At 46.4% G+C, this 17,008-nt stretch overlaps 1 protein-coding gene across 1 annotated transcript in view; it reads left to right on the top strand.

Moving 5' to 3' along the window:
• ATP8A2 (ATPase phospholipid transporting 8A2) overlaps window positions 1-17,008 on the top strand; it is a 468,564-nt gene that overhangs the window by 145,280 nt on the left and 306,276 nt on the right. The window contains exon 24 of the mRNA XM_077745423.1: window positions 10,811-10,983. Within this exon, the coding sequence (XP_077601549.1) occupies window positions 10,811-10,983 (173 nt within the window). The remainder of the gene's footprint in view (window positions 1-10,810; window positions 10,984-17,008) is intronic.

The raw sequence follows: 17,008 nt of genomic DNA, 5'->3' as shown, positions 1-17,008 counted from the left end.
CAGGAAGCTCGTGGCACGTGGTGGGTGCCTAGTTGCCTCACACCTGTCTCCTCACTAGCACGTGAGCTCCTTGAAGAGAGCCCTCGCGGTCGCGTGCGCGGCTGCGTCCTCACGCTTGGCGTCCCGCAGCCACTTCCCGGACGTCTGAGTGGCCCGCCCGCTAATGTCTCAGATGCTTTAAAAAAATATGAATAGAAGGCCCTTGTCACGGGACGGGTGCAGCAATGTGCCGAAGGGACCCGCAGGAGCAGAGAAGAGATGAATCACCACAGACAGTGAGCGATTGTTCTGGCCGGGGTCAGGAGTTCAGGAAGCAGCCAGTGCTCCCCGCGGAAGGGGTGGCGAGCATTTTCTCAGCACCTGCTGTATGCTGAGTGATTTGTTTGTTTGCTTTCTTCACCCAGAGGGAGTGGTAAGGAAACTACCCAAACGGTTTCTTTTTCCCTTCTTCAGCCGGCATTGATTGAGGGGTTACATGATCCACAAAGGACCAGTGATGGCGGCCGGATGTTCACTCCAAGCGCCGCAGTAGCAGATGGGGGCGCAGGAGTCGGAGGGACTTCTGAGTGGCGGTGTCCCTGGGGAGCAGTGCGGGGTGGTCCAGGGCCAGACAGGCTCCCTAATTCCCCCCACACCTCCCCCTCCCCAGCCCTGCCGTCCCTCTAGGTGTTCAGACCAGCACTTACAGGGAGTGGTAGGTCGCTCTTGAACCAANCCCCCGTCACAGCCCCCCGCCCTCCCCGGGTCCTGCTTTATCCGGTTCCCCGCCACGGGCCTCTCTCAGCCGGCCAGGCGTCTACTACGTCCCCACCTCCGTCCGGCCTCTGACCATCCGCCAGACGCCATGTCTCCTCCTCCTGAGGTGCGTTTCCTGGTTTTGTCTGTTGCCCAGTCAGAGGTTAGACGCTCCTCGTCGGAAGGCTCCTTGCGGGTCTGTTCCCTACCCCAGGCCGTTATCTCTACTGTCGGCGGGTGAGCTTCCACACACCGGCATCTGAGTGCGGTGGTTTTGTATGTGGGAGCCTTTGCTTTGCCTCTGGACGTCCGATTGCNCCCCCCCCCGCCCCCCCCCCAGCCTGCCCCGTGGTCCCCCAGCCTCACGGGCCTGCTCGGCCCCTGCGAGGGTCTCGGCTGTCGTGCGGCCACTGTCCGGGCTTCTCCGTCCTTTGCCCTGGGCCCCTCCTCCCCTACAAACCTGAGTGCACAGTAAGCTCTTAAGGGCTAAAGAGTAATAGGATTTTTTTTCCCTGTGTGTTTCAATGTAAACTTCTTTCTCCACGGCTTTGCATCCTCATCAGTGTGTGTAGACAGGAGAGTGGTGAGGACTTTTCCAGCCTGACTCCCAGCCTACCCTCCCCCACCCTGCTTTGTTACGGATTCTGCAAAACCGGGGAAGCCTGGCCGCGCGCGTGCGCTGAGCGTCCCTCCTGGTCAGACATCAGTGTGGCAGGCCCCAGGGCAAAGGGGACTTCGCCTTCACTTTTGGCTTATTCACTTGGTTTTATTTAAAAAATTCTGTATATAAGAAAACGTGCCACTGATTTTACCAACTGGCAACTCTCTTCTAGCAAGTATTCCCAGTTTTAAATGCGCTGACAGTGTTGCACACGAGCATGAAACACGTCCCTGACACAGCCGAGGGTTTGCACACAGCTCTTCTTCCCGCTCACGTAGCTCTGCGTCCTCCCAGCTCCTGCTGATGCGAGGAAGACTGAAGAGGTTCCACCGGCAGGTGCTTTCTGGAACCTGCCCGAGGGGGCTCAGCCGCAGCCTGGGAGCTGGGGGGGTGGCCGGGCTCAGCGGTTTGTGGGTCGTCTTTTTGCTTCGGTAGGTCCTAGTGGTGAGCTGAGATCACCATTTCATCGCGTGGCTCCAGCCTTCCCTGTCCCCTGCCTCTCACAGACCGCAGCTGCCACACGCGGACTTGGGATGTTTTTTGTTTTTTTTTAATGATCTGCCTTCACTTTCTCTTTCAGAATTTTTTAATTTTTTATTTCTATTTTATTTATTTTTTTACTCTCATGTGCTGTTTGCATGAGTTAAACACAGCCCGGGCGCATTGTCCTTCCTCTAAGAGCTCAGAAGACTTGAGTCGTGAGCGTAGTGTACTATTGAAATACTAAAGGTAAAACTTTAAGACCTGAAGGACAGGAAATTAACTAAGACGATTACGTTCCTTTCCTTGCACGGCGTCTGTAAGGGTTGTTAAAAAAAAAAAAAAGCGTATGTTCTTAAGAAATTGGTTGTATTGTAAGGCACAGATATCGTTTAGAAATTGAAATGAGTTTGCACTCCCTGTGCCCTGCTTTCTAGGCTGACGTAACAGATGCTGCCGTTTGTCATTTGGAGGCAAATGTACATCTTCGGTTTGCAGTTGGTACTTTATCTTTCTGTGTAAGATGGCCTCTGTCTTCCCTGGCTAAAGTTTTTGTGACATAATCACATAGCTCATTTAAAACACTTCAGAAATCTTAAATGTCTAGAGATGATTTTCTGCAGTAATTTCTTTTTAAATTCTTAAACGTGATCACCATTGTGCTTGGTCTGGGTACTTTAGAATGACTCCAGGAGCTGAGCAGATTTTAGAGATAAGGCGGTGGCTAGTGATATGTCGAAGGTTAGAAATGTAAATCCCCAGAGGTCAGGAAATTAGGTTAAAGTGTTTACGTTCCTAGTAAACTTATTCTTGGTTAGTGTGATATTAATCGTGGCAGTGATTCACTGTGTCTCTGAAGTAGACAGTGACTCCCTGAGGTCCAGTCTGGACAAATGTGTGACAGGCAGTTGTCCATGGAATTGTGGAGGGTCATTTTCTACACAGCTGAGTGATCCCTGGCAAATGCCGATTCTGCCGCCTTCTTGCAGGAGGGTCACAGTTTGAAATCGTTTTCCTGTAGGAAAGGGCTCTTTAAGAAGAACTCCATGTTTTAAAAAATTGCAAAAAAAAAAAAAAATCACAGTCAAGATTCAAATAGAGATGCTTTATAGAGCATATAAGTTATTTTTCAGATCTTATGATAGCCATTCAAGAACATATTTGTTTAGGGGTGCCTGGGTGGCTCAGTCAGTTAAGCGTCTGACTTCGGCTCAGGTCACGATCTCACAGTTCGTGGGTTTGAGCCCCGCATTGGGTTCTGTGCTGACAGCTCAGAGCCTGGAGCCTGCTTCTGATTCTGTATCTCCTTCTCTCTCTGACCTTCCCCTGCTCATGCTGTCTCTCTCTTTCTCTCTCAGAAATAAATAAAATATTAAAAAAAATTTAAAAAGAATATATTTGTTTACCGTGTATGACGATTCCTAGTACTAAAATCAAAATAGTTTTTTGAATAAAGTAAGCCTATTAGGTTTGCTATTTAATATCCGTTGTGATAATGGAAGTACATGTTTTCAGGGAATTATTTAGCCTGAATGACTTGAGCTCAATCACAACTGTCAGTCAAATGGCCTTTCAATAAATAGCAGTGATTGCAGTTTTCAGACTTTTCCTAGGCCCTGAAGGCTAAAAATAAGCGGACAATAAATGACGGTAAATGCCCCCCTTTTAAATAATTGCTATTTATTTAGCTGCTGCTAGCTTTCTTCCATATTCCCCACCTCCTGAATCTCCCTTCTCACGCTGCCTGGGATGCCTTTCCACGAAAACGTGGAATGTCTAGAGGTGTGAGGGCTTGTCTGTGTATACAGCGGTTAGCGCCCGGCATGAGAATGGCCCGTGTACTTCATGAATCATCCCACTCTGCTTACTTGTGTGTCTTAAGATTCCCCACCATCACCCAAAGAGGATTCATTTAATTCATTAAGCATTAGAAAATAGTCATCGCCGTTAGTCATTTGGGAAGTGCAGATGAAAATCCCTAAATCTGACACGGCACACCCGTGAGAAGGACTGAAATGGAAAACACCGATGGTGCTGGGGGGCCAGGGACAGGGCGGCTCGGCTGTGCACACGGGTCTGGGAAGAACTCAGAGGGCGCAGCCATGTTGTTTTACATCAGAAACAACCTCCCAGCATCTGTAAAGTTAGAGGAACCCTTGCCCTGCGTGTCTGTGTAGGAGGCATGACAGAGTAGTTCCGATCTTCTGTTTCTACCCAGCAGAAATGGGACATGTGTCCGCACCAAGACTCACACAGATGTTTATAGTAGAATTATTCGTGAGCTCCTAAAACTGGAAACAGCCCAGACGTGTAATAATGGGCGAGCGAGTTGAACCCATCGTGGTATGTTCATACAGTGGAATGCCACTCAGAAACAGGAATTGATAGGTGCAGAAACACTGGATGGATCTCAAAGCCTTTGACTCACTGAATAGACCAGACAGAAAAGACTATAAACTCTGATTCTATTTATATGGCATTCGCAGAAAGGCAAAACTACAATGACAGTGGATTGATGATGGCCAGGGGCTGGGTTGGGGTGTGGATGGGAGNCGCTGCCTGGGATGCCTTTCCACGAAAACGTGGAATGTCTAGAGGTGTGAGGGCTTGTCTGTGTATACAGCGGTTAGCGCCCGGCATGAGAATGGCCCGTGTACTTCATGAATCATCCCACTCTGCTTACTTGTGTGTCTTAAGATTCCCCACCATCACCCAAAGAGGATTCATTTAATTCATTAAGCATTAGAAAATAGTCATCGCCGTTAGTCATTTGGGAAGTGCAGATGAAAATCCCTAAATCTGACACGGCACACCCGTGAGAAGGACTGAAATGGAAAACACCGATGGTGCTGGGGGGCCAGGGACAGGGCGGCTCGGCTGTGCACACGGGTCTGGGAAGAACTCAGAGGGCGCAGCCATGTTGTTTTACATCAGAAACAACCTCCCAGCATCTGTAAAGTTAGAGGAACCCTTGCCCTGCGTGTCTGTGTAGGAGGCATGACAGAGTAGTTCCGATCTTCTGTTTCTACCCAGCAGAAATGGGACATGTGTCCGCACCAAGACTCACACAGATGTTTATAGTAGAATTATTCGTGAGCTCCTAAAACTGGAAACAGCCCAGACGTGTAATAATGGGCGAGCGAGTTGAACCCATCGTGGTATGTTCATACAGTGGAATGCCACTCAGAAACAGGAATTGATAGGTGCAGAAACACTGGATGGATCTCAAAGCCTTTGACTCACTGAATAGACCAGACAGAAAAGACTATAAACTCTGATTCTATTTATATGGCATTCGCAGAAAGGCAAAACTACAATGACAGTGGATTGATGATGGCCAGGGGCTGGGTTGGGGTGGTGGATGGGAGAATGGCAGGAGGGAACGTTTTTGGGGTGACAGAAATGTTCCGTGTCGTGGTTATGGATGAAGTCACATGACTGCACACCTTTGCCAAAACTCATTGAATTGTACACTTAAAATGGCTCAGCTTTGTTAATTATAGCTCCGTGAAGCTGATTAACCAAAACTTCTGTAGAGACTTCTTTGTTACTGGGAATTCAGTAAATTGGTTTCGTTTACTCTGAGAAGATAATTTTTTTAAAAAAACACAGAAATGGAACATTTTGTGGGCCGTGGACATGGCCAGTGTAGAGAAATGCCTGATGGAGGTGACAATAAAAGGTGACCTAAAGGCACCAGACAGGCACCTGGGTACTTGGGGGCAAGAGGCCAAATGATCTCTTGGGAATATTTGCTCAGGGGTGCCTGGGTGGCTCAGTCGGTTAAGCGTCTGACTTTAGCTCAGGTCATGATCTCCCGGTTTGTGGGTTCCAGCCCCACGTCGGGCTCTGTGCCGACAGCTCAGAGCCTGGAGCCTGTCTTCGGATTCTGTATCTCCCTCTCTCTCTCTGACCCTCCTCTGCTCACGCTGTCTCTCTCCCTCTCAAAAATAAACATTAATTAAAAAAAAAAAAGTTTGCTTAGTCTCCGTGAGACAGCATCGTAGCTTCCTTGAAATTATCAGAATTCTAGGAAATCCTTGAAACATTACACAGTTAACAGATTCCTCTTACTTTCTAATGAACCTCAAGTTGAGAGCCCTTCATAGATCAGAATGACGCAACATCCAGAACAAAAAGGTATCAGCCCTCCTGGCACCAACAGCTGCCAGCAGGGGCCATGAGTAACTATCTTGTTTCTAGCCTTGACTTTCTTTCTTTACCTCCCATGGGTTTGCTGGGTTTGTGCTTTGTCTCAAGTTTTAGAAACTTTCACGTCCCTTGGGATTTATAAATGCAAAAGCAGTGCGGGTGCTAATGCTGTCAGGAGACAAGTGTGATAATATTGGAAGTGAAAATGATAATTAAAAAAGAAGTGGCAAGAGTGAGGAGCATGCTGCTGCGGCTGCTCCGAGAGGCTGGACGATGGGAACGGGTGGAAGAATGGTAGGCGAGAGAAGGTGCGCCTGACCGCTGGCAAGGAACAGGGAACATAGATGGCTGGAGTGGAAACACAGCAAAACCCTTTTGAACCCGCGGTCTAGGGGCTGAGCCTTACCGTTAGTTACTCATTAGCCCAAGGTTAATTCGGGAGAAGGGAGTTTGTTCTCGAAGGCATAGTGTGATTTGGCTGGATGGCGGCTCATGAAACTTGAGCCATCCTGGCTTTCAGCATCGTCAGCTCCGAGCCCGCTGGAATTTGCAGAACATCAAAGTGGGGTCTGGGGCAGCTGCCGCCACCTCAGCGATGAAGAAATTCCTCATGACACTTGCCAAGCTCGGGGGGGAGTGGGGGAGAGGGTTACCTGCCTCGACAGATTTCAACGTGGCTGGAACAGTTTCATTTTGAGGAAAGATTTCTGTTATCTGCAGATCGGTAGAAATGCATCCAGGTTCTAGAAATCCTCCTCTTCCCTGGCTTATTAAACCCAGAATGATAAACAGTAGGGCCACCTTTCAGATCCCCATCTGCGCATAAGTTGAGCAGATCGAACTTCAGCTGTACTTCAGATGAACCTCCGATCTGGGAGCAGACAACCATTTCCTGAGATCAAGGGTGGCACTGGCTGTGATGTTGATATAATTTTATTTAAAAAAAAAAAAAAAAAACTGGAAACGGGAAGGCAAGTGCAGAGCTTACTGGTAAGAAATGCGGGGCGCCCAGTACAGTGCAGGCAAGGGAGAGGGCAGCGTTGGGTGTGGCCACCAGAACAGCCTGTAGCTGCACTCGCTCCCTTGGGGCTATAAACCGTGCACGTTTTTAATTATAAGGGAAAATAAAATTGTAGAACATGTACAAAACACTGGAAATAGATTGTTTAATATTCATGCCTAAAAGGCAAATTCTCGTGAAGGGTTTTTGGAATGTTCCGTGTCTTTCTGGGAATGAAACTCCCAGTCCCAACTCCCTGTGCCCCTCATAACAGCTAAGTCCATTGTAACTTGCAGTAATTGGTTTTTTATTAAAATAAGAGACTGCAGTATAAATTTTAGCGACTAGGCTAAATAGGCATTAACAGGCCCTGGGATCCAACCACAATTTGTAACATCGTTCCTTTGGGAAAATAGATTCTAAGTGCCCAATAACTGACTTACAAATAGACTTTTGAATCATAGTCCATTTGAGAATAAGGAACTGTTTGTGATAGTAATACCTTCGATTGGCTTGCTTGAGGACTGCACAGAAGGGACCTATATTCTGCCACACATGTGCAGTCAACCCCACCAGTCTGGGTTTGATCAAAGATTGTTGCTGAGTGGGCATTGGAAGCCAAGGAACTAAAACCAAAGCGGAGGCTGGAGACAGGCCGAGGGTGGAGTTGGGTGGATGGATCTGGAGAGGTTTTCGTGGGAGAGAAGGTTTTTGATCTCAAAGGCAAAGGTGTGATTACGTGCAGATGAAGTGAGACAACAGTACGATTTGGGTAGGAGCAGAGGTCAGGAGCCGAGGACATGGCGGGCAAAAGGAAGAAGAAGGGTCAGGGGCGCCTGGGTGGCGCAGTCGGTTAAGCATCCTACTTCGGCTCAGGTCATGATCTCATGGTTTGTGGGTTCGAGCCCCATGTCGGGCTCTGTGCTGACAGCTCAGAGCCTGGAACCTGTTTCAGAGTGTGTGTCTGTCTCTCTGCCCCTCCCCCACTCATCCTCTGTCTCTGCCTCAAAAATAGATCAACTATAAAAAAAATTTAAAGGGATAAGAAGGATCAACCAGAAAACAGGCTCTTAATCAGAGAGAACAAACTGGGGGTTACTGGAGCGGAGGGGGCCAGGGGGCCGGGTTAAATCAGTGATGGGTATTAAGGAGGGCACTTGTTCTGAAGTCTAAGATCAAGGTGTCGGCAGATCCATTGTCTGACAAGGGCTCTCCTCCTGGTTGGTGGACTGGCTGCCTTCAAGCTGTGTCTTCCCGAGGCTGGAGCGTGGAGAGCGGGGTGGGGCAGGGAGAGAGAAAAGGAGAGAAGGAAAGCTCTCTAGCCCCTTCGAGGAGGAGGGGCGCCGACCTCATTGTGAGTGCTTCCCCCTCAGGACCTAATTACCTCCCTAAGGCCCCACCTCCAAGTACAACATATGCATGTGGGGAGTACAAACATTCAGGCCATGGCAGTCTTTGTGGTTCAACTTGAGAACCCCTTTGGGTCCTTCCCTAGAACTCCGTCATTTGCCGTGGGGGCGAGGGGAAGACTGCGTGTCAGGGGCATGTTTCCTCGTTACCCATAGCTCTGCCATTCACACTCCCAGCGCGCACGCCCCGGAGCCTCCCACGCCCGCAGGCGGTCAGCTGCCAACCCTCAGGCCGAGGAAGGAGAGTCCAGTCTGTCTTCCTGAGCAGGACGGAAATAACCCCACGTGGAGGAAGTGCCCTCCATCGTCTAACTACGGCTGCGTATCTTGATCCGTACTGTGCCCCCTTCAAAACAAAGCCACAGGCAGGGGTCTCCTCATCTCAGGGATTTGTACTCTCCAGCCTTTTCCTCAGTAAGTCCGTGGGGCTGGCGTGGCAGCGAGGGTCAGGTACGCTGGGCTAGCCTGCACCTCCATGACAGTATTGGCACGTTGTCCGCCGACCAGTTCTGCATGTCTTGCCTCATCCCTCTTAGGAAGATAGTTCCCGGGGGTGGGGGGGGGATTCTGCCCCCCACGCATTGACCCCCCTGGCCAGCACCCTCTCCAGGATTGCCCAGACTTGTCTGAGTTTCCCGTGAGCACCTCAGGCTGCCACACTGGGGTTTCCCTGAGTGGGTGGGATTTTCTTCTTTCCACCAGATTCTCAAGGGCAGGCTGTTTGCACAGATCAGGTAAAGGTAGAGGTCGCATTGGAGATGCAGACTTATGCAACTAATTAAGAGTTTAAAAAAATACAGAGTTTCCTTTATTTTTACAAAAAGTCAACTTGGCTTCTTAGGACGCTGTTCCATCAATTATGCTTATGTTAGTTACTACACTGACCAGGAAGGCGTCGTCGGTGATGGTGCTTACTCACTGCCCGAAGTGGCACAACTGTGTATTTCCCTAGATGTAGAGTAGTAACCAGAGGAAGAATGGGCCTCAGTGAGTGCTTCCTGTCTGCCAAGCCCATTAGGCAGGTTGCACAGATTAGCTCATTTGTTTATAACAAAAGGGCAGTGAGGTAAGTATTCTTAGCTCTATTTTACACCAGAGAATTGTTGTTTAAAGAGGATAAGTAACCTGCCCAATGTCACAGAGGTAGTATGTGGAGGGCTGGAACAAGCCCCCGGGCCATCTGACCCCAGAACGGGGCTCTAAGGCCATAGTTGTACCTCAAATACATCTTTCTGGTAAGTGTTGTCTAAGTCTCTTGTCGAGAATGGAAACTGAGCAGTAAGACAATAGAATCTGTTTTTCACTTTGTGATGGTAGCGGATCCTTAGTTTAACTAGTGGTAGAAAGATTCCTGTCCATTTGACGTATTTCTTTTAGACGGTAATTTATGTTATGTGGATAAATTATATGTAAATGTAGCTTAATAGCCAAAGGAGAGGCATCCAGAGAATAATTTCAGCAGAATTTTGTGTTTTCCTGGTTAATTTAAATTGTATTTTTTATGAGCCAGAAATTTTATTCTTCTATTTGAACCAGATACCCTATTTGTAGTTATAAATTAACTGGGAAGTAAGACATACTTTTTTTTTTTTTAATCCAAAGAATGATTCTGTGCTTTAATTCCGTCTGAGAAGAGACACCACAGCAAGACACTTATTTAGACCAGTACTAGTGTCTTAAAACAGGCTATTTTAAAATGTCTAATTTGACTAGATATTTTCTGGAACAGGAAAAAATGATCTGTTTTCTTTTTCTTCCGATGACCCGTGGGGAGAAATGGTTTAATCTGAAGATCTCAGCAGAGCATAGAAATTAGTCTTTTGTGTTGATTTTATATCTCCTAATACCTTTTGGAGGCTTTAAAGATTATCTTGTGCAGACTGAAAAATGGTTGGCATTTAAGTTTTAGCACCTTTATCTTTTGGGGGAAAAAACACCACGCATTTGTTTATATGGAGTTTCCTGTTCTAGAGGCACCAAGAAAAATACATATGTAGTATAAAGGAGTGGGGCGAAAAACAGTCCTCAGAGCCTTAGGAATTCCAATTCCGATGGAGAAGAATTTGGATGCTCTGGGTCATCTAGTTCTAGACTATCACTAAGGCAGGTTATTGTAAATATCAAATGTAATATCGTTAAAGGGGATATGCCCATCCATAAAACAGACCTAGCAGGCAGTTGAGTGAATTGTGTGTGCACACGCACACAATACACACACACACACCAAATCAAACTCTATATGTATTACATTAGAATGGGTATGTTTCCACTTTAAGTAACTTTTGATATTTTTCGTAAGCTCTGTTTTTGATAAACTAAACACCTACAATTTGAAGTATGAAGCACATAACCCCCCTCCCACTCTCGTTCCAGGCAACACGGGCTGCCATCACGCAGCACTGCACTGACCTCGGGAATCTGTTGGGCAAGGAGAACGATGTGGCCCTCATCATCGATGGCCACACCCTGAAGTACGCGCTCTCCTTTGAAGTCAGGAGAAGCTTCCTGGATTTGGCGCTTTCGTGTAAGGCGGTCATATGCTGCAGGTAGGCAGACGCAGGCTGTGCCTGGTTCACATTCCAGTGTGACTGTAACCCGTGCTTTTATTAAAAAAACAAAACCAAGGCGTGGAAATTCTGGGGGTAAGGTTTCATTTTAAAAAACAAGCAACATAGAGGTACCTGGATGGCTCAGGCAGTTAAGCATCCAACTCTTGATTTCCACTCAGGTCATGACCTCGTAGTTGGTGGGTTTGAGCCTGAGTTGGGCTCTGTGTTGATGGTGTGGAGTCTGCTTGAGATTCTCTCTCTCTCTCTCTCTCTCTCTCTCAATAAATAAAAACTTGATTTAAAAAAGCAAAAGAAAAATACTAATTTAAATGACTATTTGCAGATTTCAGGGAAGGTAATTAGTGGTTTTTACAGTTTTGTTTATTGTCTTCCGAGAAGATGAAAGAAGGACCAGGGCCTGCGGTCTTATTTGCCCTGGGAGAGTCACTGGAATGAGTCTGCCACGAGCAGGTGTGGGGGGTGAGAAGGGCCCTGGGTACTTGGTTCCTGGGTTCTGGATGTCTGAGCTCAATTTCCAAGACTTGAGGGATTTTGATGCCTCTTTTCTGATACACAGTAGTATTTCTTTTCAGTCAGTAAGGAGCTTCAGTCGGGTCCACGCTGTACCAACTTTTGTGTTAGTATCTAACCAGATGACTTTATTGTTGTTATTGTTGCCTTAAGTTTTCATTTTCATTCCAGTTAGTTAATATACAGTGCTGTATTAGTATTCAGGTGAAGGACATTGTTGTTGCTGTTTTTAATGAAATCTGGGAAGGTTTTTGAGGGTGGGCATTGCTACATTCGGTTGGCTACTGGCTGTGAGAGGTTCAATTCTGATAGAGATTGGAGGGTCGGGATTATAAAGAAAATACTGGAAAGATGAGCAGCACCACCTTGATTGTGCAGCACACAACTTGAGGGCTGCAAGGAGAGCTTTCCATCTTTGAAAATACCGTACTTGGGCAGTACCTGGTACATGGTTCAGTGCACCATCCATATCATTGGATTAATAATCTCATTTGTGCTTGCTCTTATATTTTTTGGTTACACATTTTTTATACATTGTTTCCTTGGGTATTTTCTCAGAAATCAATGATCAGGATGCTTTTAAATTCCTCAGTGTGTTGATCCTTCAAGAACGCCTCTTATGGGTTCGAGCATCATCCGTTTAGAATGATGGCTGTCCCAGTGACAAGATGCTCTTGCTGTGCCCACCTTACCAGAAGGCCCTAGTGCGTCCTCCACCACACCTCTCATAACACTGCCTGTTTGGGACGGCCAGCAACTCTGGGGGAAAGCTACAGGAAAGTCTCTCCCTTGTCTCTCAACCTTGTTCCTCTCTCCTGGTGATTCTTACATGAGACAAAAAAATTGGTTGCCATTTTCCCATGAATATACATACTCAGAACCCTGGACTGTCTTCAGATGATGATAGTTCTCTATCATTTTATCCTTCTCTCTTCAACCCTTTTCGTAATTTGGAAAATGCCATCAAAGGCCAAGGAGAGCTGGGTGGAGGCCGGTGGACCCTTGGTGGAGGAAAAGAATGTAGCTGTTGTGCTGTGGCTGTAGGATGTTCAAGGACCCCAGGGTGAGGAACAAATTCAGCTGTGTTTACAACAATGAATAAGAACTCCGTGTTCCCTGTAAGCGTCCAGACTTAACCTGGCGCAGGAAGAGGGACCCAGAATAGTGAGGAATGACTAGAGCATCTGGACGTGAATGGCCAGGCTTCCTAGTTTTATGATGGTCTCCCTTTCTCTCTCTCTCTTTTTAAACAATTTTATTGAGATACAGTTTACATCTTATACAATTCACCTTTAAAGTATATAGTTCAGTGTCTTTTGGTATACTCATGTTTTGTAACCGTCCCCACAACCAATGTCAGACTGTTTTTAATCACCCCCAGAGGAAACCCTTTTTTCTCTTATTAGTCAGTCCCCATCCTCTTCACCTGCCCCCAACCTCCCTCAGTACTAAACAACCACGAATCTGCTTTCTCATCTATACAGATTTGCCTGTTTGGGACATTTCGTATGAATATGATTACGTGAGATGTGGTCTTTTTCTGATTTCTTGCACTTAACCTAACATTTTCAAGGTTCGGCCACGTTGTAGAATATATCAGTGCATCATCCCTTTTCATAGCTGAATAATATTCCATTGCATGAATATACCACTGTTAGTCATCCATGTTGATTAGCATTTGGATTGTTTGTACTTTTCAATCATTATGAGTAGTGTTGCTGTGCAGATTCATGTATAACTTTTGTATGGACATCTGTTGTCACTTGCCCTGAGCACATACCACAGAGCAGAAATGCTGGGTCAGCTGGTACGTCTGTGTTGAATCTCTCGACGAGCCATCAGGCTCGTTTCCAAAGTGGCTACACACTTTTATATTCTTACCAGCAGTTTGTGAATGTGCCAGATTGCCCACATCCATCCACTTGTTAATATGTGTCTTTTGCGTTGTTTAGCCTAGAGAGTGTAAAGTGGTCTCTCATAGTTTCACTTTGCATTTCCCTGACGGTTAATAATGCTGGGCAACCTTGTGTGTGCGTGTTGGCCGTTGGTATACATTCTTTGGAGAAGTGTCTGTTCAAGTCCATTTTTAAATTGGATTGTCTTTTTATTAATGAATTGTAAGGGTGCTTTATGTACACCGTATACAACTATCTTATCAGAAATTGGAATTACAGGTATTTTCTCCTGTTGGTTGTGTTTTCATTTTCTGGAAGGTATTGTTGGCAGCACAAAAGATTTCATTTTTTTTTTAATTTAAAAAAATGTTTTAATGTTTTCATTTATTTCTGAGAGAGAGACAGCATGGAGCAGGGGAGGGTCAGAGATAGAGGGAGACATAGAATCTGAAGCAGGCTCCAGGCTCTGAGCTGGTAGCACAGAGCCCGACATGGGGCTCGAACCCACAAACCATGAGATCATGACCTGACCCAAAGTTGGACGCTTAATCGAATGAGCCACCCAGGCGCCCCAAAAGATTTCAGTTTTGATGAAGTCCAGTTTATCTGTTTATTTTTTCACCCTGTGTTTTGGTGTCCTGCTTTATTTATTTGTTTGTTTATGAGAGAACACGTGTAGGTTTGTGGGCGTGAGCAGGCAGGGGAGGGGCAGAGGATGAGGGAAAGAGAATCCAGCGGGCTACGTACCCAGGGGGCGCCCGATGCAGGCTTGACCTTATGACTGTGAGATCATGACCTGAGCCTGAAATCAAGAGTTAGAGGCTTAACTCATTGAGCCACTCAGGTGCCTCTATCCTGTCTTTTTTTTTTTTTAATGTTTTATTCGTTTTTGAGAAAGCACAGGCAGGAGAGGGGTATAGCAAGGGGAACAGAGGATCTGTCGGCTTTGTGCCGACAGCAGCAAACCCAATGTGGGGCTTGAACTCAGGAACCGTGAAATCATGACCTAAGCCGGAATCTGACGCCCAACCAACTGAGCCACCTGGGCGCCCCCTCTATCCTGTCTTTTTTAAGCAGCTGATACCATGTTTTCTTCCTGGGTTCCATTTGGGCAGTGTCGCTCAGGGACGTGCAAATAGCAAGAAGCGGAGAAGGAGTGGTGGTGAAATGTTCTTTTCTCGTAATTTCCTCTTGGCGTCTGTGTTGCCAAGCTGCTGAGCGAGGTACCTGATTTCTGTGAGGTCCTCAGCACTAGAGGTTGTTCCCATCCCACCCGGAGCCTCAAGTCACGGTGATGAAGTCCCCTCTCCCTTGCCAACTGCGAGTGGGTCATGGGGCCGTCACCCCGACTTGCTGTTGAACAGAAACAAGCAACAAGAAACAACATGGAGCAGTCTGGTAAACCAAATCAAAGCAAACATGCTCTGGCTTCATGGCTTTTCAAAGGGAAGTCAAAACGAGTCCGTTTGGATTCTCAGGGGAGAGCAGGAATGCCTTCCAGGCTCTATAGGAACACGCTCTCTGCTTGCCAGGTGCTTGATACTAAAGAAAAACATCTTTCCCCCTTCTCTCTCTGGCTGCTTTCAGAGGGCTCACAGAAAGCTGTACACTCAGAGACTCCACAGGAAGGAGTTCAAACTGGTGTGGGCACAGAAAGAGGAAATTTCAAATTAAATACTGTTACTGTCCACAGAATAGAAGCACTAGTTGAAAAAAAGGAATCTAGGGTAGTGTACTACTCTGCCGCTCTGGGAGACATTTCTTGGCCGGTTTCACACTCAAGATTAAAAAAAAATCAACACATACTTAAAAAAAAAAAAGGCACCCGTGTACTTCAGATGTTGCTTACTATTCACAGAGAAGTTAAAGCTAAATTAAATCTAATGTGACTTCAAACGTAAGGTTGACCTTAATTCTCACTTTTCATCTTTAAAATGCAATCGTTGTCAAAGTTACCCTTTTCTCCAATAATAGAAATAATTTCTTTTGGAAAATAACCTCTGTGAAATCGTGAAGCCCCATGTCCTGTCAGCATCAAGTCCGAGACTGGTGAATGTTTTCTAGAAACTGATAATACCTTTAAGCTAAAACAATATTTGAGGCAGAAAATAGAGGAAATAATGTAAGAATTTGTTAGCTATTTTGCTGACATTAGACTCACACAATTTCGCCAATTATACCTTATTATACCCAAATATTTTCCACATAGTTAAAATCCTCAAAAGGTCGTAAGATGGTCAGCAAACCAGGTACAGGTCAGAAATCCACTGAGGTTTACTGTTGTATCTGCCAGGGACACTGCCACGTTGTTTGTCGAGGTAAAAACGGGTTGGTCTAAAACGTTTTTTGTTGAAGCCTTGATATCTGCGTTGTATGTTGTGGAGAATAATGGCAGGAGGCCATGGTCTTTGCCTGTTAAGAGCAAATAGTGACTAAGACTGCCCACCAGTACTCCCCTCTCTTCTCCTCTACGTTGTATGTAGCCCTCAACTCCTTGCAAGTGAATCCCCAACTCCAGTGACCTGTCTCTTGCCGTACACAATGACTCTCAGGTTCTTTCCTGAGCCCTCCTCAAGCAGCTGATGCCACTGGCTCGCCCAGCCGGAGTCTCCTCTGTTTCTCTGACTCCTCTTTTCCCTCCCACCTGTATGTCTTCCTTATGGGGTCTCTTCAGCCGCCTTTGAAGTGTTCTGTTCCCAAGGTTTTGCCTTGGCCTCTCCAGAGTCCCCTCCCCATCCTCTCCCGGGTGCGTTCCATTTACTTTCAGGGCTCCGTTCACCCTCTACAATCGTGATTTCCAACGCCAAGTTTACCCCAAATCATCTAGAACTTACACAGTTTTTTGTCTTCAAAAATTTAAATACAGGATTATCCCCTCACCCAGCAATTCCACTGCTTTGTATGTAACCCCAAGAATTAAAAATAGGTAATCAGATACGTGTAGGCTTATGTTCACAGCAGCGCTATTTGCAGTAGCTGAAAGGTAGAAACAAGCCAGATGTCCGCCGATGGGTGAATGGGTACACAAACGGTAGTGTATCCATACAGGGGAGGATTATTTGCACATATAAAGGGGAGAAAGCACTAGATACACATGCTGCAATATGGATGCACCTCAAACGCATACCTAGTGAAGGAAGCTGTGTCTCCCTCTCTCTCTGCCCCTCCCCTGCCTGTGTTCTCGCACTCTCTCTCTCAAAAATAAGTAAAACGTTAAAAAAAAATAACCCCAAATGAATAAAAGAATTCATCCATTTAGAAATGTTTGCTGAATGAAGAAAAGTTTGAATGAAAGTGCCCTTCATTTGAATGAAATCTTTGGGGAAAGAAAAAAAAAAAAAGACTTCCCAGGCCCTACCCAGAACAGTTACATCAGAGCTCTAGGGATCCTATGAGCCACCCCCTCCCCCACATTGATTCTAGTGAGTGTCTGGGGTTGGGAGTGGGTGACTTCCCCCATCTGTCAGCATGTCCGGCATGACCCCAGTTTTGAGCCAGGACCTGTAGCCCCACCCACATCTGAGACCCCTTCACACTGACGTTCTTCATATATACCTGAAATTCAAAGTGTGCAGGCTGAATTCATCACGATCCCC

Source organism: Crocuta crocuta, unplaced genomic scaffold, assembly GCF_008692635.1.
Source record: "Crocuta crocuta isolate KB4526 unplaced genomic scaffold, BGI_CrCroc_1.0 scaffold258, whole genome shotgun sequence".
Classification (NCBI taxonomy): domain Eukaryota; kingdom Metazoa; phylum Chordata; class Mammalia; order Carnivora; family Hyaenidae; genus Crocuta; species Crocuta crocuta.
The sequence above is the reverse complement of the archived record's forward strand: the minus strand, read 5'-3'. Positions and strand labels throughout refer to the sequence as shown.